General features: G+C 42.5%; 1 protein-coding gene across 1 annotated transcript in view; it reads left to right on the top strand.

The window, feature by feature from the left end:
• The first annotated feature begins 756 nt into the window (after positions 1–756).
• The window catches only part of ANKFY1 (ankyrin repeat and FYVE domain containing 1), a 52,925-nt gene continuing 30,928 nt past the window's right edge, over positions 757–22,753 (top strand). The window contains exons 1-2 of the mRNA XM_083174133.1: positions 757–870; positions 8,971–9,163. Of these exons, the coding sequence (XP_083030259.1) occupies positions 861–870; positions 8,971–9,163 (203 nt within the window). The 5' untranslated portion in view covers positions 757–860. The remainder of the gene's footprint in view (positions 871–8,970; positions 9,164–22,753) is intronic.

The following is a 22,753-nucleotide window of genomic DNA, read 5'->3' on the forward strand; positions in this document are numbered from 1 at the left end:
CTGTGCGGCGGCCGGATAGAGGCTGAGCAGTGAGCTGCCCGTCACAAGTAACACCAACAATTTTATTTTGATAAAACGGGACTTTCCGTGTCCCGGGATGGGTTTGCCCGGGACGCGGGATTTATGAGGTTAAACTCAGGACTGTCCCGGGCAAACCGGGACAATTGGTCACCCTACGTGGGCGAGCTAAGCGAGCCCCTCATGGGGAATCAGACACACGGCGCTACACAAGTACCCAATGAAAAATCGCATTGCATGCCATTTGCTGGCATGCAATGCTATGTGATATTTCATTGTATAAGCAATCCTTTTAATTTAACGGGAATATCGCATCGCACGCATCGCACACCACTAAGTACGGTATGCGATGGGCGCGGTGCTAGGAAAAAAGTACCATACAATGTTTCTAATTGTACATCCTCCTTTGCATGTTGACTTTTTTCATGGTTATCAACCGCATCGCAATGAATAAATGAGATGGGCAGGTGGAGCTTACAATAGTGCTAGTGATGGGACAAAATGACACACTAGCCAAATAGAGCTATTTTAATAAATTTATTGTGGTGGTCTTTTTTTTTTTTTTCAGGGGCATCTAATTACTGCCTTGACCCGGGAAGCAGTAATTCTAGTTTCTGCCCTGAATATAAAGCAGCATTCGCCGGCTAATAGTTCAGTGCCCGCCCGGGACGCTGTGTGTTGCTGCTTTTCCATTTTTACCTCTAGAGGGCGCTCGAGCATTACAATGTTAAACTTGGAGGCAGGGAAAGAGTCAATGGCTTTCCTTTCTGTCACTGACACATCTACCGGGATCTGGCCGACCCCTTCCGCCCTTCTCGCGATATCACCCGGGCGGACCCATCATGGCGGAAGGTAAAGAAATGGGCCCTGAGGGGCTAATAGAGCGGCTAGTACAGGGGTAGAGAGTGGTGGGTCAGGCTGGGTGTGACATTGGTGCAGGGGCACAGTGTCGGAGCATGTACAAGGAGTGTGTGTGTGTGCTTTACTGTATGCGGGACCTTGTCGTGTGTGGGGGAATGTGCTCTTGGAATTCTGCATCCTGCGGTGTGTGTCTGTATGTATGTGCCCTTAGTATGATGCACCATGCAATGTATGTAGTAATGTGCTTAGTATGATGCACCCTGTACTGTGGTATTGTGCTTAGAATGATGCCCCCTGTAATGTGATTAGTATGATGCTTCCTATAATGTAGTAGTGTGCTTAGTATGATGTACTTTGTAGTGAACATATTGGTAGTATAATGTACCATCCTGTAATCTGGATGCTCTTCGTATAATGTAATGTGTGTGAGTTTTGTCTACTGTGGGTTACCTCCTAATGCTATTGCTGTCCTATTATATGTGCGCTTTAAAAGTATAACAATAAAATAAATTGTAAAGTTTAAAACCATTGCAGAGCAAATGTGGATCAGTGAATTATATATAGCTGTGTCTGGTGTGGAAACTTTGATTGTGCAGCCCAGGTGGTTAAAAAACATAAACTGTGATGCAGCTGTTATACTGTAGTATATTGCATTATTTAGTAAAGGCCCCCATACAATGGTGTGATATGGCCTGATTTCATGCGATTGCGACGCATTGCTCCAACTGGCATATCGCATTTGATTTTGTTGCGATGCCATGTGCGCCTCGCATCTCAATTGCAGATCTCACTGGCTGCCATAAATATTTATCCTAGCCCCTGCTAGGATCGCATGAGATACGTTGTATGCAGTCCTTTTTTCATACACTGGGGCAGATGTATTAAGCCTTGAGAAGAGATAAACTGGAGATAAAGTGGAGATAACATGGAAGAGATAACGCACCAGCCAATCAGCTGTGTTTGAAATATGACAGTTGGGATCTGATTGGCTGGTGCGTTATCTCCTTCCACTTTATCTCCAGTTTATCTCTTCACCAGGCTTAATACATCTGCCCCACTGTATCATATGCGATCCTGTCCCCCGGGAAGGTCACACAAACATTGCATGCAACCAATTTCTGAGAAACATCTCACCAGTGAATGGGCACCTTACTGGAACTGATAGCAATAAAAGAGGCCTAAAGTGTTGCCCTTGTTGAAACAAGTTAACTTTATCTCAGCGCCTCGCAACACCCAGATGGAAAAAGTAGTAGTGTACATTTGGCTTCATTTGAGAACCTGTTGTTATTATGTATTTGTCCTATTAGGATATCTGCACCATTAGCTTTCTCATAGGCTAAAACCTACTGGAACTTGACAACATAGCTAATTCTGTTTCATACAAACTATGGTTTTACATATATTATTTTACTGTGAGAACAATACATAGTAAAGTTTATTTTCAGAATGCTTTCACTTGTACACATTTATGGGGCCTACACACATAAGAGTGTGCTGAGTGATCTGAGCTATACTAGCTCGTTTAGCACACAGCGATGTGTAGCGCACACACACAGCGATGTGTAGTGCCGAGCAAGCTGTCAGCACCAATGTTCTCTGATGAGAGAACACTGGCGATCTAGTCAGATCGCTTAGACAATAGCTAAAAAATTGCTATGTGTGTAGGCCCCGTTACTGTTAGCAAATGACTGTCTTGGTAACCACATCTTTAGGGTCATAAGGTCTTCCTGTCACAGATGCCTGCACAGACCTTTGCCACATTAAGTTATTTCTCAGCTTATTAGTAGGAAACAAATGACTCAAAGATCTTAACATGCAGCAGAGAGGGAAAGAGGTACATGATAGAAACGTTCAAAGACTGTATATCATGGGTTTTAACCGTACAGGTCTTCTGAAAAGTTAGAGAAGCAGTTCTAGTACTTGCCCTCTATATGATTATTTGTTTAGGCTATAGAGCTGAAATCTAGAGGCTATGGGACTAATCCAGACCTGGTAACTGGGCTGTTCATTTTTGGAGCCCTGCGATCAGGTTTGCGCTGCCCTGCCAGAGTGAAATCTTGCCCCATGCAATCCTGCGAATTGCTTAGCACAGTTTGTGAAAATTTCTGGTTTGGCATTTAGCAGCCAATCCATACGCAAGCCGCTCACCACCAAATGATTTTCTAGTGTGTGCATAGCCCAGGACTTCGCCACTGTGATAGAAACAGGCTGATCAGGGACAGAGCTTACGTCACGACTTCCCCTCAAGTCAGCTACCACCCACAAATGCCATCTTTCTGTCAATCAACTTGTGCTCGGCCAGCAATAAAATAAAAAAGTAGCAGGATGGACTTGCGCATACATACTATGGGCCTGTCAATTTGCAGCTATGTGATCAGGTCTGAATTAGGCCTTCTATTTGCCGTATATTTGCTCTTTATTCCCACCCATCTGCTTTGGTTGCCCTCTTATGCTGGCCACACATCAGACCAACTTTTCTCCAACCATCCAACTAGTTGGTTGGATGGAATAAAAACCTGGTACTGGATGGGAGCAAATGTAGTTTGTAATTAAGTCATTTGTTTCCCAAATCGGAAAATGTCACAGACAATGTGCTGTAGTTGGACCTATTTGATTTAAACAATTTCACTGAATGTTTTTGTCCATTCTCCTGAGTTTGTGAGCAAATAGCTTATTGGCATTTGCCCCCATACAGTACCAGATTTTCAGTCCAACCAACCAACTAGTTGGATGGTTCGAGGAAAGTTGGGCTGATGTGTGGCCAGCATTACACTCTTCATGTTCACGCTGACTTTGGAGCCCCTATTGGGAATGCAAATTATTCTGTGAGGTGATTAATCACAAATAATTCCTTGATTACGCAAACCCCTTCGGTATCTCAGACAACTCCTTAAGAGCCTGTAATTCTCTTTAAATTATCAGTTTCAAACAATTAAAACATGTATACTAGCATATTTCTGTATCATTATTTGTTTATTAATAGATTCACAATATTATCAGTAATATTTTGTTCAAATGTAGACAAAGAATGTAGGAATAGGAATGGATGGGAATGGAGGCAGGATAGGAGGATCAAAAGAGGTTAGGAGGAGGGATAGGCCACTCAAAAAAAGTGGGTTTTGAGGGAGCACTTGAAGCAGGTAAGGAAATCAGAAAAAGATAGAATAGGACTGTCCCCTAGGGGTCAGAACTTGGGGGCGCTATGTCACGTGTTGCTTAACCTGCAGCTGTTCGGTGGACGGGGTAGTTGGTCCCGTATGAAAGACAATGGAATAAAGTGAACAGCGCACTAGTGATGAGAATCGATATAACAAATTTATTTAAGACAATGTGTAATTAAAGTAAAAAAGTTAATTAAAATGCATATATTAAAAGGGGTTGAAATAATTTGCACAATTGATAGCGGATGGGTGAATAATGAGGGGGTCCCCCTACAGTTGAGAAGAATGCTGGAGAGTCCGTTCCTATTTTCCCCTTGACAAAATTGTAAATGTCATAATTACCACCCTTGATGGATTTAGGGATGTCCTCGTCCGAGTGTCCACGGGTCGGCCCAAGATGGCACAAATTACCGACGGTGGAATGATGGCAAGATGCTCGGGTGCTCCCAAAAGGATAGATGGTAGACGGTGAATTACCGGGTGTTGTCCTTAAGGTAGAGGCACGAGGAAACAATGTCCCAGGGTGTGGTATTTGTAAATCCAGGGGATGGTTCGGGCTGCAATCCAGAGGTTTTAGTGGCAATGAGAGGGGGGGGGGGTCCCCAGTAGCTCTATCCGCACCATCCCCTGGATTTACAAATACCACACCCTGGGACATTGTTTCCTCGTGCCTCTACCTTAAGGACAACACCCGGTAATTCACCGTCTACCATCTATCCTTTTGGGAGCATCTTGCCATCATTCCACCGTCGGTAATTTGTGCCATCTTGGGCCGACCCGTGGACACTCGGACGAGGACATCCCTAAATCCATCAAGGGTGGTAATTATGACATTTACAATTTTGTCCAGGGGAAAATAGGAACGGACTCTCCAGCATTCTTCTCAACTGTAGGGGGACCCCCTCATTATTCACCCATCCGCTATCAATTGTGCAAATTATTTCAACCCCTTTTATTATATGCATTTTTATTAACTGTTTTTTACTTTCATTACACATTGTCTTAAATAAATTTGTTATATCGATTCTCATCACTAGTGCGCTGTTCACTTTTTTCTTTATTCCAAGGAAATCAGAAAGCCTGATGGGTGGCGGGAGATTGTTCCAGTGCAGGGGGGCAGCACGAGAGATGTCTTGGACACGGGAATGGGCGGAGGTGATTAGGTGAGAGGTCAGTCGGCGGTCAGCGATGGAGCGAAGAGGACGGGAGGGAGTGTGGATAGAGATCAGTGAAGAGAGGTTTATTATGTACACACATAATAAACCTCAAATTAACCTGGAAACATTAACCAAAGGTTTGGTCAAGTGGAAAAGAGAATTTCCTGATATTTCATTAAAATATATTCTAACTTTGTTTACAACAATAATCAGCATTTATCAACATCATTTGCACAAAAGCATTACAGATTATTGGGTACTTGTTTCCTAGCACAGCGCCCCCGATTTTGATTACATCTTATACAATCACATGCAATATAGAGGCATGCGATGCAATCCGATTTTTAATTGTACAAGCACCCTGATGGGTGCTTTTAGTGTGAAATGCACCCCCATTGGCAACGCCACCCCCACTATCAACGCCAACCCGAAGCGTGGTGAGTGGCCGCCTTTTCATACCCCCACTATCCACGTAGGCGTGGAGTTGATTTTAGATAGTGTGGCAAGCGCAGCGAGCCACCAAGCCCGAAGCGTGGCGAGCGGACACGGATTACTTTACATGTAATACGCCACGCTTCGGGCTCGTATTACACGTTCCCTCGCGGGGCTCGCTGCGCTCGCCACACTATCTAAATTCAACTCCACGCCGACGTCGATAGTGGGGGTATGAAAAGATCAGAGGACGCGTACCGCCGGTGCTCGCCACGCTTCGGGTTGGCATTGATCCTGGGGGTGGTGTTGACTATGGGGGGCCATTTAACATTGTCACCATCAGGGTGCTTGTACAATCAAAAATCGTATACGATCGGATCGTATTGCATTGTATGGCATACGATGCGATATTGTATTGTACAATATCGCGTCGCATCGCATACCATCGTATACCTTAGTTAGTGTAATGGTATACGGTGCGATGGACGCCGTGCTAGGAAACAAGTACCGATTTATTGCTAATAAATAATGTCTTCTGATGGGCACTTCTACCAATTCTAATTGTTTCAAATGTAAACAGTCAGATTTGATGTATTGCATGTGGACCTGTATAGAAATTAAAACATTCAGGTGATTTTTACAGAACTATGTAAATTATGTCCTTAACATATTTTAAATAACACATGAATGGGCTTTATGGGATGTTCATTCTGCTTTGTCAGTATCTGATTTGTCTACACGTAATATGTTTCTAAACTTGCAACATCGGCTAAAAATGTTTTTGTCCGAATAGGACTTTACATTTGTAGTACCCATCCCCATCTGGAGTTGTCTGTGAAAACTGTTGGTGGAAGGAGAGATTACAGCCTCCCTGTATAGTCTGAACCATTCTGCTTATTATACCATCCCCGGACCATATGGGGATGTTGTAATCTCTCCCTCCCTGGTGAGAGCTGTCAGTCACCTACCCCAACGGGACACTGGCTGGATGTGGATGAACACGACAAGCTCCACATTGGCAAAGTTTGCTACAGGAAGCCAGTTCAGTGTTCCAAGTTCCCAACCATACCAGTTTTTACTCGGTCCCTTAGGAAAACCTGTATATGCTCTATTCTTATAATGTTTTTGCAGTTCTATAGTGTCCCATTTGTTGGTGTGGCAATGATATTCTGGGTTTTGTGTTACTCCTACACCGATGTGTCTGAACCTGCAGTTGGTCTGCCGTAGACTTCTTTGGTCACAGTGAGTGGGAGATCTTTGTATGTTTCATCATGCGGATGAGGAAGACGTATCTGTGAGATTACTTCAGAAATGCGTGATTACATTTGGACTGTTTTGGATCATAATGATCCAGTGATCCTCTCCGACATTCAAGCAGTGTTCTTGCACGATTAGTGGTACCCACTTGGTTACACATGGTAGATTTGCAGTTCCTTTGTCACAATATGCTGAACCCGTTCAAATGAAATGCCAAAAAGTTGCGTAAAGTAAATCTTCTGTCTTTTTGCAGCATCTCTACAGCTTTTGCTATGTTGACCTCTGTAACCGTGGTGGATGGTCTCCCAGAACGCGTATTACCCTCTTTAAATGCCAATCAAATACTGCAGCACTAGTAATTGTTCCTCCACCATGTGCTTGCTGTTTCATTTCGCCTTTTTTCATGTTCAACACAACAACAAAAAAATTCAATTGCACATCTCTGACGTAATTTCTCAGACACCTAGTTCCCATCCGCCATGAAGAAACATATGAAGATCTTCAACTCAATTTGACTAAGAAAAGAAGATTACAGCAGTCCGATCGCAGGTTCAGACACATTGGTGTGTGAGCTTCACAATGACCATAATAGCGTCACCATGTTTACCTATGGGACAGCCTCATTACTTTTCAATCAGCCATTTTGTATATAAATGCTGAAGTAGTATTCCAGTTTGTGGTGGGATATTGGCATGCATTAGCTAGATAAATACATGACTACAAAATACTTTTTTCTGCTTAGCATGAGGAATATCAAGCCGAAGTAATACTTCTGTCTGCATGTGGCTTTTCTGGTGGGAAGGGACAAAGGGCTGTTTCTGATAGACAATTGATAAGAAATACAGTTAAAGAATAACTGCTTTAAGAAATGTAAAATATTAGTAGTTACCCTATATATCCAAAGTGTGAGCCTGTGTTATTATGAAATTGTCACCATTTGTGTACAGCATATGGGACATTTGGTAGTGCAATAGTACTAATAATACCACGTTCACACTGCAAAGCACATTACATGGTCAAGCATTTCCACTTCTACCATTTCTTTCAACAAGGGTCCTTCTCTAGTGTGGTGGTAAAAGCTGGAATTTGTAGACTATTCAGTCTGAACCTGGTATATTATTCTTTATCACTAACTATTGAAATCTCATAAGGAGCAGTTACATGTGCAAGTGTCTTGGCATACAGGTTATTTATTTTCGTTATTTTATATTAACTTCTACAGTTTTGTTTTACCATCACTATGGTTAATCAGTCTAGGTTAGAGTATTGTAATAGTAATTTTGTTGTAGTGCATTATTAGGTGGGATTGTCTAGTGGTTACCAGAAAGGAATGATGGTCCTGTTTTCTGGTGATATAAGGATGTTACTAGTGCAGTACTTCTAGCTGTATCATCACTGAATTGGTGGATTAAGTCGGTTAGCCTAACTAAACATGATTTAAAACAGCAACACTTCCATTGTGAAAAAATTGTGTAAGCCAATCGATTATAAAAGGGCTTGCATCTGGATTGCAGTGTGAATGCATTGCGTAAAAAATCAGCAACAAATCTATTTGCAATCATTCCGCAGTTTGATTGACAGGAATTCTCCATTTGTCGGTGGTAACCGGCTGATTTCTTGGAGGGCCAGAAAAATTGTATGTACACGTGTGGGCTCACTACTGTTTTCATGCAGTGGAGAAATCTTCTGCTAATTGTACATCGTTTCACTGTGATACCCTCCAAATAAATGTGAAATTAAACCTTTACTACTTTCATTTGGCAAAATGTACCAGCCTCCAAGTTCCGTGGCCATGGAGGTTACCGGCTGAACTCGGAGGTTTGATTTTTAAAGGGGCAATCACTTACAAGACATGGTTTTGTGGAACTGTCTAGTTTATGGGTTTGGCTGCTCCCTAATGATATAATTTTAAGTTGGAGTGACTGGAGGATTAGAACTATTATCCCTGTTGTCACCCAATAATAGACCTAGCTTAGGGCAGGGTGATCTTCATCTATTCTAGCATATAAGACTGTCTAGTTTTAAAATGGTTCAGAATACATTGTTTAGTTTATCTATACTTCTATTTTGGATTTTTCTTAAAGAGGAAGTGGGCAAATTGCAGAAGCACCTGGCGCTTCTACGCCAGGAGTATGTCAAAATGCAACAGAAGTTGGCAGAGACCGAGAAGAAATGCACCCTACTCGCCGCCCAGGGCAACAAAGAGGCTGCCAAGGACTCCTTCATCAGCCGTCTCCTTGCAATTGTTGCCCAGCTCTACCAGCAGGAACAGTACAGGTAAGAGAATGTATATATCTACTTGGCCATACTTTTACTGTTTATATGTTTTTGTGGATGGTAGATGCCAGCAATAATGATAGTTGGAAAAGTTTGCCTCACTATAATTAAACCTAAGGAGCTGATTCAAAGTTGTATAGCATTTGGTCTCACAGGTTTATGTACACATGCTCATAAAGTCATACTCGCCATCACCTGTCCCATTCCCAATGCAAGAGATCCATCTTAGACCAATGTAGTATCTGTAAGCACAATTCAAGCATTCTAATTGTAAAGAAAAAATGCAGCGCTAGGGTTTGAGAAGAGCATTAGAAATAATAAATATTATATTAAAAAATATTATGTAAAAATGATATATCATGGGATATGTATAAGATAACAATTTATAAACGTCATAATAGCAGTACAATAAAAATATTGACAATAAATGGCAACTCATAAAATGGGTACCAGTAGCAGCAAATCTTTGACGATCTCTCACCCAATGGTTTGAACAGTAATAGTAGTCCCGTTCCTATTGGGGACATTGGTTGGAGAAATTGAGCAGTCCATTTTTGGAACTATTCCTCACCAGGTTCGGACATCTCCTCCTTAGTTTAGGCTTACTAAGATGGGATGTTTTACATAAACATCTATTCGCAGATTGCTTGCGGGGGTGAAATCATTTGATGGTACATCGAATGATTTCGCCAGTGCTCGCAAGTCAGTCTCTGCTGGCCTGAGATCTGCGGCGCCCTGTACGGTGAAAGGGTGGGCAGGTGACATCCGCTGATGTCAGCTGCCTGCACCCCACGTCTGCGTCACCAGCGAATTTCCATGGGAATGCCCAGCGTTTTCATGAGAACGCCCATGAAATGCTGGGCACAACCACAGCCATCGTCCTACGCCCCCCACCCACACCTTGCGAGCGACTGGCGAATACTCAATTTGCCATGCCCACTTGCACAAAAGAGGCTGGACATGCGCATGAATGCTTATGCACGTGCACAGTTTCTAAAAATCGCTCCCCTGTGCGGTAACCATCATTAAACATGAGCAGTGCATCTCTAAATCACTTTCCACAATGTCGGCGCTATCCTCTGTCTGGACCCAAAACAACGAAAGTCTATATATTCCACAGTAACATTTCCTCTAAATGGCTGATTATAAAGCAGAGCTTGGTGTAGCATACACCTAAACTGCAAACATTTACATCTAGATCTTTAAAGGATCACGTAATAGTGTGACCACGGTCTTTCAACCCAGCTGTCATTGTATGCGACACACCAGGCACACACTTTTTGTTTGTTTTGCCTTTTTCCTTAGTAAAGTCAATATTACTAAATCTACAATGTTAATACCCATAAATTAAATATTTTGTTTTGCAAGCAGTATTTAAAAACATGCATTGCATTCTGGACACTTATGGTGTGTACACACTTGTACAATGTGCTTGAGATTTTGACTATATAGTCAAAATTGCATCGGGATCGCATGGGTTTTAACCCTTGCGATCCCGATGCGCGCTCCAGTATCGCAGGCAGAAAGTCTTGGCTGCATAGACTATATAGTGCAGATCTGGGAGAAATCAATTGATGGTCGGCAACCATCGAATGATTTCTCCAGCGCTCGCAGTTCAGAAACACCCCGTTTGAGGATAGGGCGGGCAGCTGATGTCAACTGCCTGCCCCCCACACATGCGTCACTGCCTCATTATCATGCGAACGCCCATAAAATGCTGGGCGTTCCCATATGCTAATGGGGCTGCCCGACGCCCCTCTCCGTCCCCCGCCTGCTGTCCAGTGTAGCGTTCACCCAATGATCCCACTATTCGCAGTGGGTGCACGCACCCAGCAAATGCACTGAGGCACCATCTGGCCCTGTGCGAGCGTATTCTGATTGCAAAGCTATCTGAATATGCTCCAATAAACGCCTGGCTAGGATTAACCTCGCAGCTGCATTCATGATGGATTGTAGTGATAAATGGAATCCTGCTTTGGGTGCCTGCAGAAGGATTGTTGATGTCAGAACCAACAGTTCAAGTAGGTTGGAAAGTTCTGCTGCCTTCTGTTTATAAGGATGATAGATGAAACATATCATTTTATAATACATCTCCCTGCCCCATTTTTTTTGCCAACTTGATAATGAACATGGCTGTGCATTGCACTATTAATACAAATACGTAATGTGATCAAAGATTATATTCTCATAGCAGGAGTTTTGCTCTCATTGCACAGTAATTGGGACTTCGTTATACTGTACTTTATTACTAAATCAAAAATTAGAGCCTTACATCAGTATTTAATATAATGTGTTCTTACAGTAAATATGCAGTGCTTTTAGAGAAAAGGAAGACTGTGGCACTCCTTCTTATGGAGATTACCTTTATTATCTTTATTCTCAAATCGTGTTCCTGCAAGTCCACATCTAGACGTCATTATAAAATAAATATAGACCATGTGTCACATCCAGTTTGTATCATGTTGTGATCTTGTTACAATTTTAGGGTAACTTATAAGTTATTAGGCATCTACTCTCAATCAGTGTATAGCCCCTCTTTAAAATAATTGATCACCAATTCTGTACATAAATTTGCTGCGTGACACTAGTTTACCAGTGAAAAGATGAAAATATTCTTGTTAACATATTTACATGACAGTGTAGGCTAATCCTCTCCAATCACTCCTTAAGTGGCTTAATCATACAATGGTACAGGATGGTCATATCCAATAGCATTTTGGCACTAAAGCTGGCCATACATCTACAGATTTTTTGTCAGATCTGACTGGTTGAAGCAAAAACCTGGTAATAAATGAATGACAGTTTGGCAGTTTTCCAGCATTTCGAATCAAATGGTCAACTGTCTTTTGTTCCAACCAGGCAGAGCAGACAATAAATCTATATATGTATGGCCAGCTTAAAAGCTCTGAGAGCAGACGTGAGCCAGCCATTGTATGTAGAATATTAAAACTTAACTACATTTGATTTATTTAAAATCTATTCTTAAAGAAATGTCAGTGTGGCTTTGTAGTTTGAGTTTAGTTTCTGTGAGGGGGAATATTGTTTACTGAATTTTAGCAATGCACTTAATATAATACTGCGCTGAAATTATTGACTTTGACACATGGGGGTTATTCTGATTCACTCAGAAAGGCACAATCACTCTCTAATGGACAAAACCATATGCACTGCAGGTGGGGCTGATGTAACATGTGCAAAGAGAGTTAGATTTGGGTGGGGGGTGTACTTCAAACTGATATCTATATTGCAGTGTAAAAATAAAGCAAACAGTATTTACTCTGCACAGAAACAATAAAACACCCAAATCTAACTCCAACTGCATATTAGGGCGGAGTGAAAAAGTTGAAATTGAGATATTAAAAATCGGCTAGTGTGATAAAGTTGTGACTTGACCTGAATGCGAAATGTGCAAAAGTGTTCTACTTAAGTCAACATCCTCTGTTCTGGCAAGACACCTAAAGTTTTGTTTTTTAGATGAAAATAACGAAACCTATGAAGAAGCTCCAATCTAATTCAAATTATGTCAGGACGTCTTAGAGTGGTTCATGAATATACTTAAGCATAGTAAAAAAGAATACAAGCTTTTCCTAGTGCAAAGTTACTGACTTTGGCGGGAGAAAAAAGATCCCTGATAACAATTGTGTGTTTTGTGGTTTGGTTTTTTTTCGGGAAAGGATGCTCTGTAATTGAAGTGACCAAAAAAAAAAAACTTGGGGCAAAAAAATCAGGGTACATACCTTTTTTATTTGCCCTTAATAGAATAGTGCACCTCCTGTGTCTTCTAATGTCCAACTCTTTACTGAATGCTACAGTAAACAATGCATTACATTCTGTTATTTATGCTGCTTTCCCACTGCAGACCAGTTTTAAGTACTGGTAATCTTAACCCCTTCCCGCCGCAGCCTGTTTTTGCCTTCCTGACAGAGCCCTTTTTTTCAAATCTGACAGGTATCACTTAAGTGGGGATAACTTTTTTTTGCTTTTACTTATCCCAGTGATTTTGAGATTGTTTTCTCGTGACACATTGTACTTCAAGTTAGTGGTAAATTTGGGTCGATACAGTCTGTGTTTTTTTGTGAAAAATACCAAAATGTCGTAAAAAAATGGAAAATTTAGCAATTTTCAAAATGTTAAATTTTCTGCTTGTGAGACAAATAATCATACCACTCAAAATAGTTAATAACTAACATAGACCATATGTCTACTTTATGTTTCCATCATTATTTCAACATCCTTTTAATTTTTTTGGACACTAGGAGGCTTAAAATATGAATAGCAAATTCTCAAATTTTCAAGAAAATTTCAAACACTGATTTTTTTAGGGACCAGTTCAGTTCTGATGTGACTTTGAGGGACTTGTATGTGAGACACCCCCATAAATGATGCCATTTCAAAAACTGCACCCCTCACAGTATTCAAAACATCATTTTGGAAGTTTGTTAACCCTTTAGGTGTTTCACAGGAATTAAAACAAAGTGTAGGTGAAATTTCAAAATTTCATTTTTTTTGCAGATTTGCAATTTTAATACATTTTTCTAAGGAACACAGTAGATTTTACTAGAGAAATGTGACTAAAAATTGATTCCCCCAATTTTTTTGTTTTCATAAATATCCTATATGTGGCCCTAGTGTGCACGTTGACCAAACCACAGGCTTCATAATAGAAGGAGCACCTACTTGATTTTGGAGCCTCCTTTTTATGAGATTATTTTTTAGGCACCATGTAGGTTTCTAGGCACCATAAGATGCTAAAAGTTAGGAACCCCCCACAAGTGACCCCATTTTGCAAACTACACCCCTCAGGGAATTCATCTAGGGGTATAGTGTACATTTCAAACCCCCAGGGGTTTCACCAATTGTGGTACAACTGGGCAGTGAAAATGAAAAATTAAATTTTTTACACAAAAATGCTGTTCTGGCTCAAAATTTTTCATTTTCACAAGGAATGAAGGAGACAAAGCACCCCAAAATCTGTGCCCCAATTTCTCCCGAGTACGGCAATGCCTCACATGTGACCAAAAAATACCATTTGGGTACATGGCAGGACTCAGAAGGGAAGGAGTGATATTTGGATTTTGCAGCACAGATTCTGGTGGAATGTTGGTGGGTGCTATGTCGCATTAGCAAGACCCCCGAAGCACCAATACAGTGGAACCCCCCCACAAGTGACCCCATTTTGCAAACTACACCCCTCAGGGAATTCATCTAGGGGTATAGTGTACATTTCAAACCCCCAGGGGTTTCACCAATTGTGGTACAACTGGGCAGTGAAAATGAAAAATTAAATTTTTTACACAAAAATGCAGTTCTGGCTCAAAATTTTTCATTTTCGCAAGGAATGAAGGAGACAAAGCACCCCAAAATATGTGCCCCAATTTCTCCCGAGTACGGCAATGCCTCACATGTGACCAAAAAATACCATTTGGGTGCATGGCAGGACTCAGAAGGGAAGGAGTGATATTTGGATTTTGCAGCACAGATTCTGGTGGAATGTTGGTGGGTGCTATGTCGCATTAGCAAGACCCCCGAAGCACCAATACAGTGGAACCCCCCCCCCACAAGTGACCCCATTTTGCAAACTACACCCCTCAGGGAATTCATCTAGGGGTATAGTGTACATTTCAAACCCCCAGGGGTTTCACCAATTTTGGTACAACTGGGCTGTGAAAATGAAAAATTACATTTTTTTTACACAAAAATGCAGTTCTGGCTCAAAATTTTTCATTTTCATAAGGTATGAAGGAGAAAAAGCACCCCAAAATCTGTGCCCCAATTTCTCCCGAGTATGGCAATGCCTCATATGTGACGAAAAAATACCAGTTGGGTGCATGGCAGGACTCAGAAGGGAAGGAGTGATTTTTGGATTTTGCAGCTCAGATTGTGGTGGAATGAATGGTGGGTGCTATGTGGCATTAGCAAGACCCCCGAAGCACGGTGAAATGATGAACCTAATAATCCATAGATGTGTGGTATATATTAAAACACTCCTTTATACATAGGCCGGGTTTGTCGGGGCAAGTTTCACAGTGGAAAATAGTATCCTTTCTTATTCCATTTTTATAGCAAACTTTGCACCTTTTTTTGTGTCCTGCCCTTTTTTGCAGTGGAGGGGATTTCGTTAGGAAAATGCTGCCCTGGTACAATACGGGGGCCAGTACTAGAAGTACTGGGGCCCTCTGCCTGCTGGTTCCCAAATATTAGGCCCTTTATGACTTCCTCTTGAAAGTGCATAAATGTCCCCCTCTGGCTGGTAGAACGGAATAGCACGTAAGCGTTATACAGTGCCATCTGGATGATATACACGGCCAGCTTCTTGTACCAGATTTTTGTTTTCCGCAGGGGACTGTACGGCTTCAGTACCTGATCTGAAAGATCCACTCCGCCCATGTACTTATTGTAATCTAGGATACAATTAGGTTTTGAGGTGTGGGTACTGGTACCTCGTACAGGGACGGAGGTGGTACTGTCTCCATGAATTGTTGTCAGTATAAGGACATCCCTCTTGTCCTTATATTTGACCAACAACATATTTTCGGTGGATTGTGCCCTGCTTTCACCCCTTCTCAGTACTTGGGCAATGTGCGTTTTTGGGAGGCCTCTTTGGTTCTTGCGCACAGTACCGCAAGCTGCTGTACCTCTTGAACCAAGGGCCTTAAACAGGGGGATGCTAGTGTAAAAGTTATCCACATAGAGGTGATAACCTTTATCCAGGAAGGGGTGCACTAAATCCCAGACAATTTTTCCACTAACACCTACGAGGGAGGGGGGCATTCTGGCGGTTCAATTCTTGAATCCTTCCCTTCATATACCCTAAACCTGTGGGTGTACACTGAGGTGCTTTCACACAGTTTATACATTTTTATACCATACCTTGCCCTCTTACTGGGAAGGTACTGGCGGAATTTAACCCTTCCTTTAAAATGTATAAGGGACTCGTCGATACAAATAAATTTTTCAGGGATGTACATCTCTGCAAATTTGGCACTGAAATGATCAATGACCGGCCTGACTTTGAATAGCCGGTCAAAGGTGGGATCATCTCTGGATGGGCACTGTGCATTATCGTTGTAATGCAAAAATTTAAGGATTTTCTCAAAACGAGTCCGAGTCATGGCCATACGGTAAAGTGGGGTGCTGTACAGAACATCTGTACTCCAATATTGCCTAATTTCTGGCTTTTTTACTATGCCCATATGTAACACCAGACCCCAAAACGTCATCATCTCTACTGCATCTACAGGGGTCCACCTAGCAAATGATGACGTGGGGTTTTGAGCAATAAACTGCTGGGCATATAAATTACTTTGGTCCACCATTAAATTTATAAAATCATCAGAGAAAAATAATTTGAAAAAGTCAATTTCTCTGAGACCTGTTGAATCAAATTGGATTCCTGGGGTGGCCAAAAACTCAGGAACCTGGGGCTCAAAATTGTCTGGTGGTGGGGTCCATACGGGATCAATCATTTGGGGGGGGGGGGGTCTCAGCTGCTCTACGGGGGCGTCTTTGAGGGGGTCCCTCATCACTAGAGGAGGAAGAGGAGCTTAAGACGAATCCTTCAAATTCCCCGCTTGCATCACTGGCTGTGTCAGAGTCAGAGGCAAGCATGGCATATGCCTCCTCCGCTGAATACATTCTTCTGGATGACTGGGATGACATTTGGGATGCCATTTTTATTTTTGTGTTTCTGTAAGTGTAATGTTTCAACACGTGTATAGTGTAGGGGGGGTACAAACTTTATTTCAACACGGGGGGTATGTAGTGTGTAGTGTGTATGTAGTGCAGAAAAAAAAATACTTTATACAGGAATTTGATCCAAATAAAAAAAAAAAAAAATTGAAGGGGTTAAAAAAAAAGGTCCTGCGCCAAAAATTTAGCACAGATGTTGGTCAGTAACGTCCGTCACTGAACAGCGCTCAAAGGCAACAGGAATTTGATCCAAAAAAAAAAAAAAATTAAATCAACCCTGTGCCGAAAATGCTGATCAGTGATGTACGTCACTGATCAGTGCTCAGCGGCCACAGGACACCCACAAAAGCAACGTGGGTGTAAAAACAATTAAAAAAAAATAAACCACAGCACTCTCCAAAAAAAAAACAATTTAAAAAAACTGCAGAAAAAAAATTATATCAACCCTGTGCCAAAAATGCTGTTCAGTGATGTATGTCACTGATCAGCGCTCAGCGGCCACAGGACACCCACAAAAGCAACGTGGGTGTAAAAACAAAACCCCACTGCACTCTCCAAAAAAAAAAAACTGCAGATCAGTGATGCAACACTGATTAGCAGTGAGGGGCAGCAGGCACACAACTGTGGGTGCAACCTGACAGGGTATATATAAAAAAAAAAACCCTGGACCCCCAAAAAGTTGCTGATCAGTTAATTTATACTGATCAGCACAAAAGGGGGGGCAGCAGTCAGTTGCACAGGCAGCACAAGCTTTGGTGCAACTGACAGGTGTGTATATATATATATATATATATATATATATATATATATATATATATATATATATATATATATATATAAAAAAAAAACCTGCACCCCCAAAAAGTTGCTGATCAGCACAGATATACTGATCAGCACAAAAGGGGGGGGCAGCAGACACAAAATATAGCACTCTCTATCACTCTCTGTCACTATCTCTGACTATCTTTCAGTATCTCACTATCTGTCACTCTATGACACTGCAGCAGACAGGAAGTGACAAGATCCAGGAAGCATCCAGCTGCTGGCAGCACGCTACCAGCGGTGATCAGGTAAGTATCAGGCAAGGATCAGGTATGTATATCACGACAGATTGGCACGGTGACCGCTCTGCACGCAATTCCAGACCGGAATGGCGTCTGCAGCGCAGTCACCGTTAGTTTAAATCACGCGCCATGGCTGTGATTGGTCCGTCGGTCTGACGGACCAATCACAGCCTTGGGGGCAGGTGGGGTGAGGTGTGGTCATCACCGGTGACCCCCTCACGCCCCCTCACACCCGGCGGTGATTGACACCTGTGTTACCGAGCGTCATATTCGCCGGTAACACAGTAAAACGCTGCGATTGGCTGTTCACATTGAACAGCCAATCACAGCGATCGCCGACGGGGGGGAGGCATCGCCGCCCCCCCTGGGCATGCAGGGACATGTCTGCTGTCAGGGACAGCAGACATGTTTAAACTGTCACCGCGTCTACAGACGCGGGGACAGTTTAAAGTCATGACGTATATATACGTCATGTGTCGGGAAGTACATCCCGGCCATGACGTATATATACGTCAAATGTCGGGAAGGGGTTAAATGGTATTTAAAACGGTATTAGCAATCCCACTGCAGCAGATTACCGTTTTAAATACCATTTAAGTACCATTCCCATTGCAGTGAACCGTGTAAAATGTAGAGTGCCTACCCCCCCCCCCCCAGTGTAAAGAGTGCCTAATTCCCCCCCCCCCACCCCAAGTGTAAAGAGTGCCTAACCCCTACCTGCCCTGTGCCCCCACCTCCCCTTGTACTTACCTGCACGGGGATGCAGGGCAGTGGGGAGGCAGCGGGGGTCCATGCAGGTTCATGCAGGCTACTGGCAGTCCCTGTGCCTGATGAGAACTAATAGTTCTCACTTTGCGCATATGTAATGAATGCACGTGCATACTAATGAACCGCTCATTACATATGCGCATATGTAATGAGCGGCTGTTTATATGCACTTGCACTCATTACACATGCACAAAGTGAGAACTACTAGTTCTCATCAGGCACTGGGACTGCCTGGAGGCTAAATAACGTTTAAGAGGCATTCCATTCCCACTGCCTCTTAAACGTTATTTTAACGTGTAGGACTCTGCTTTAAAATGGGTTGAAATACCATTTAGCTTTAAACGGTATTTCAACTCTGGCACTTTCCCACTGCAGCCTTAAACGGTAAATTGCACTGAAAATCGGCAATTTACCGTTTTTTAGCTGCAGTGGGAAAGGGGCATCAGGTACAGTATATCAAACACTACTGTTTATTGTCTTTAATTGCTGCAGTTTATTTTAAACATAAATTGGTCTGAAAAACAGTTTTGCATCCCCTAAGCATGTGCCAGAAGAGCAAGGTGGGCAATGCAATGGTGTTGCATGTATGTGTGATTTGTGTCTGTTAGTCATCACTTGTTTGCCATTTGTAATTGATTTCATGTCTGTCTACAGTTACATACTATCCTATTTAGCTTTATGTGCCTATAGCAACTTCCAGTGAAAACCACAAAGCGATGGGATTCTCAGACTTTCATTTGAAAGGAAACTGTTGCACAATGTTTGCTTGTAACCAGTATCTTTGGACTGTTTTATTGCCAAGTTAGTTCCTGTTGAGCTTTCCCCGGAAACATGATTTTATCACAGGACATGACTAGAAAACTAATTTTCCTGGTGGCACAGGAAAGACCATTTCTGGGAATGCTGCAAGGTTGTGCAGTGGTTACATTTACTGCCCAGTTATTTGGTAGTTTTCTCTCATTAGAATAATCATTTCTCTTCTCAGACATTTTTCACTGTATATTTTGTGTAGTTACTGCAGGAGTGGAATCTTGATACTGTTGTAGTAAAGTAGCTCTGTAGTGGAAGCAAGCACACTGCTTCCAAACTCCTTCCCCACTGTTTGGAAGCAAAGTAAATGTTCACAGACTGTCACTTATATCCCTTTCACATCGCACAAATAGCCCAGGTCCAACCCGAGTTGACGTGCGGTGTGACCGAGTCTTCAGAAAATACCCATGGCCAGAAATTCAGTATTCCAACACAGGTTAAAAGAAGGGTTAATCCTGGGTCGGACTCCTTACTTGCTTACATTTTGGTGTAGAGGCCGGATCTAAGTAGTATGCAGTGGCATCTGTGTAAAGGCCCCCATACACTAGTCCGACGTGTCTGAATGGCAAGTCAGGCTGCTCCCTGGAAGGAGACTATATGATTTGGCACATTTATCGATTTATTGCATGCAAAAGGACTCCCGGGGAGCTGGAGGAGTTCAAGGAAAATCTGATGCAAAATATTGCAGGTGCTGCTATGTGCCACTAATGTGTCCGGTTCCGATTTATCTTATGTTCTGCACATATGACCTCTGACTCCCATCAGAGACACGGCAACCTGCATCATTATTTAGCACGTTCTAGAACAGGGGTAGCCAACTCCAGTCCTCGAGAGCTACCAACAGTTAACGTTTTCCAAGTCTCCTTACTGAATCATAAGTGAAGTAATTAGCTCCACCTGTGGATCATTTATAATATGTTAGTCAGTAATGAGTGCACCTGTGTACCTGTGACTTGAGCTGGAAAACATGAACTGTTGGTAGCTCTTGAGGACTGGAGTTAGCTACCCCTGTTCTAGAAGATAATAGATGATTTAATTGTACATGCACCCTGATGGGTGATTAGTATGTTGTTTGCACCCCCATCGTTAACGCCACCGCCACTATTAACGCCAACCCGAAGCGTGGCGAGCGCAGCGAGCCCGTGAGGGGTGGCGGTACGCGTCCTCCGACCTTTTCATACCCCCACTATCCACGTCAGCGTGGAGTTGATTTTATATAGTGTGGCGAGCGGACGCGGAATACATGTGAACTTATCCACGTCCCCTCGTGGGGGTTGCTGCGCTCGCCATGCTTCGGGGTCACTATATATAAAATCAACTCCACGCCGACGTGGATAGTGGGGGTATGAAAAGGTCGGAGGACGCGTACCACTGCGCTCGCCATAATTAATAGTGGCGGTGGCGTTAACAATGGGGGTGCATATAACATACTAATCACCCATTACGGTGATTGTACAATGAAATCATTGTTTTGATCGCATCGCATGCGATGCGATCAAAATTATGTAATAAGATTAAAATCGTGGGCACCGTGCTAGGAAACAAGTACTGATAGAATCTGATTGGTTGATATGACATCCCATCTTTAGTAGAGTTTACACCTTAGTAAATTTATCCCTTAAGGCAGTGGTTCCCAACCCTGGTCCTCAAGTACCCCCAACAGTGCACGTTTTGTAGGTCTCCACACAATCACAAGTGCTATAATTAGCTCCACCTGTGGATCTTTTCAAATGTGCCTGAATAATGAGTGCACCTACCGGGTGACCTGGAAAACGTGCACTGTTGGGGGTACTTGAGGCTCAGGGTTGGGAACCACTGCCTTAAGGCCTCCATACACTACAGCTATTTGGGCATAAACCTCCAGTGAAAACCATAAAGCTATTCTCAGACTTTAATTTAAAAGGAAACCCATTCCTGATAGATCGGGCCAAGATATCGGCCCAAATTGGATGCGTTTGATGTCCCATGGGACCTCCGACTCTGATCCTCCTTGCTTTTTTGCTTTATGGAATCTGGTTCTTAAGGGCCATACACAATGAGCTATTTTCGCTGGTTTTATCGATTTTTCTCCGGGGTGGACAACTTTCCATAGCAAGACCCAATGGAAAGCCGTCCACCCCATCGCTCAGTTGCTGGTAATATCAGCAGATGAGCATCGGAGTCAGCGATGATGCAGGAGCACTCTCCGCTCATTGCTGCCCTATACACACTGGGCGGTTTTGAGGTGAATGCAGCTCAAAACTGAGCTGCTTTCAGCAAAAAGTCACCCAGAGTGTTTGGGCCTTAACTTATTTTGTTCGTGGTAGCACACCTCCATTGATACTCATACTTACCATCCATACTCAGCAGGGGGCCTAGAGTGCAAACTTATATCCTAACTCCTACGGTTAGTGCAATTGAACCCCAAAACCCCACTTGTTTGGGCCTTAAGTCTCATAAGTTTATTATTCACATAGCAGTGATTATAGGTTGTTCTTTCCCCGCTTACATCCAGTAAAAAACAGATGCACATCGGTTAGAGAAGGAAAACTAACCTCATTTTTGTTACAGGTGCATTGAGAAGAAATGTTTCATAGATTGGAAAATTATTGATACATAAGCTAGTGGACATCATTTGTAGATGGATATTGGAAAGAGTGTGACTATTGTATGGTAGCCACATTTATAAGCCGCCAGGATATAGACAGCCACTGGTGACAGTCATTTCTGTGCAGCCACTAGTAGTATGGCATAGGAGTAATCATGAGAGACAGTAGCTGGAGGTATGAGAGAAAACACATTAGCAGAATAGTCCAGACATATAACTGCTGCCAACTCCATTATTAACTGTTGTCCTTCTCCATTATTATAGCTAACCTGCTTGCTCATCTGGACCTGGGAAAGGCTTTTGGTCTTGTGTAGTAATTAACGTGCATACATACAGTGAAATATGCCAATGGCCAAATATACTGTATGCAAAATAGTCAAATTTACCTTGCCTGTACAGTCTGTTTTCTCTTGCGATCCCATCCTTGCAGTGCCTTGCATCGGTATTGCAAGCAGGGAAAACCCTTTTTTTTTTTTTTAACGATCTTTACTATATAGTCAAAAATGTAAGCTAAAATCACAACTTGTGTACACTCCTTTAGGGCTGTCTTAGAGTAGATATGTTTATTTAGCATAACACTTCCTTTACATTGAACCAGTAAGTGTGTTCACCATGTTACATGTATGTGACTGCTGCTGTTACCGGGAGGCTGTGAAGATCAATAAAAGGTTA

The sequence above is a fragment of the Crinia signifera genome, chromosome 2, assembly GCF_055691185.1.
Source record: "Crinia signifera chromosome 2, ASM5569118v1, whole genome shotgun sequence".
In the NCBI taxonomy this organism is placed as follows: domain Eukaryota; kingdom Metazoa; phylum Chordata; class Amphibia; order Anura; family Myobatrachidae; genus Crinia; species Crinia signifera.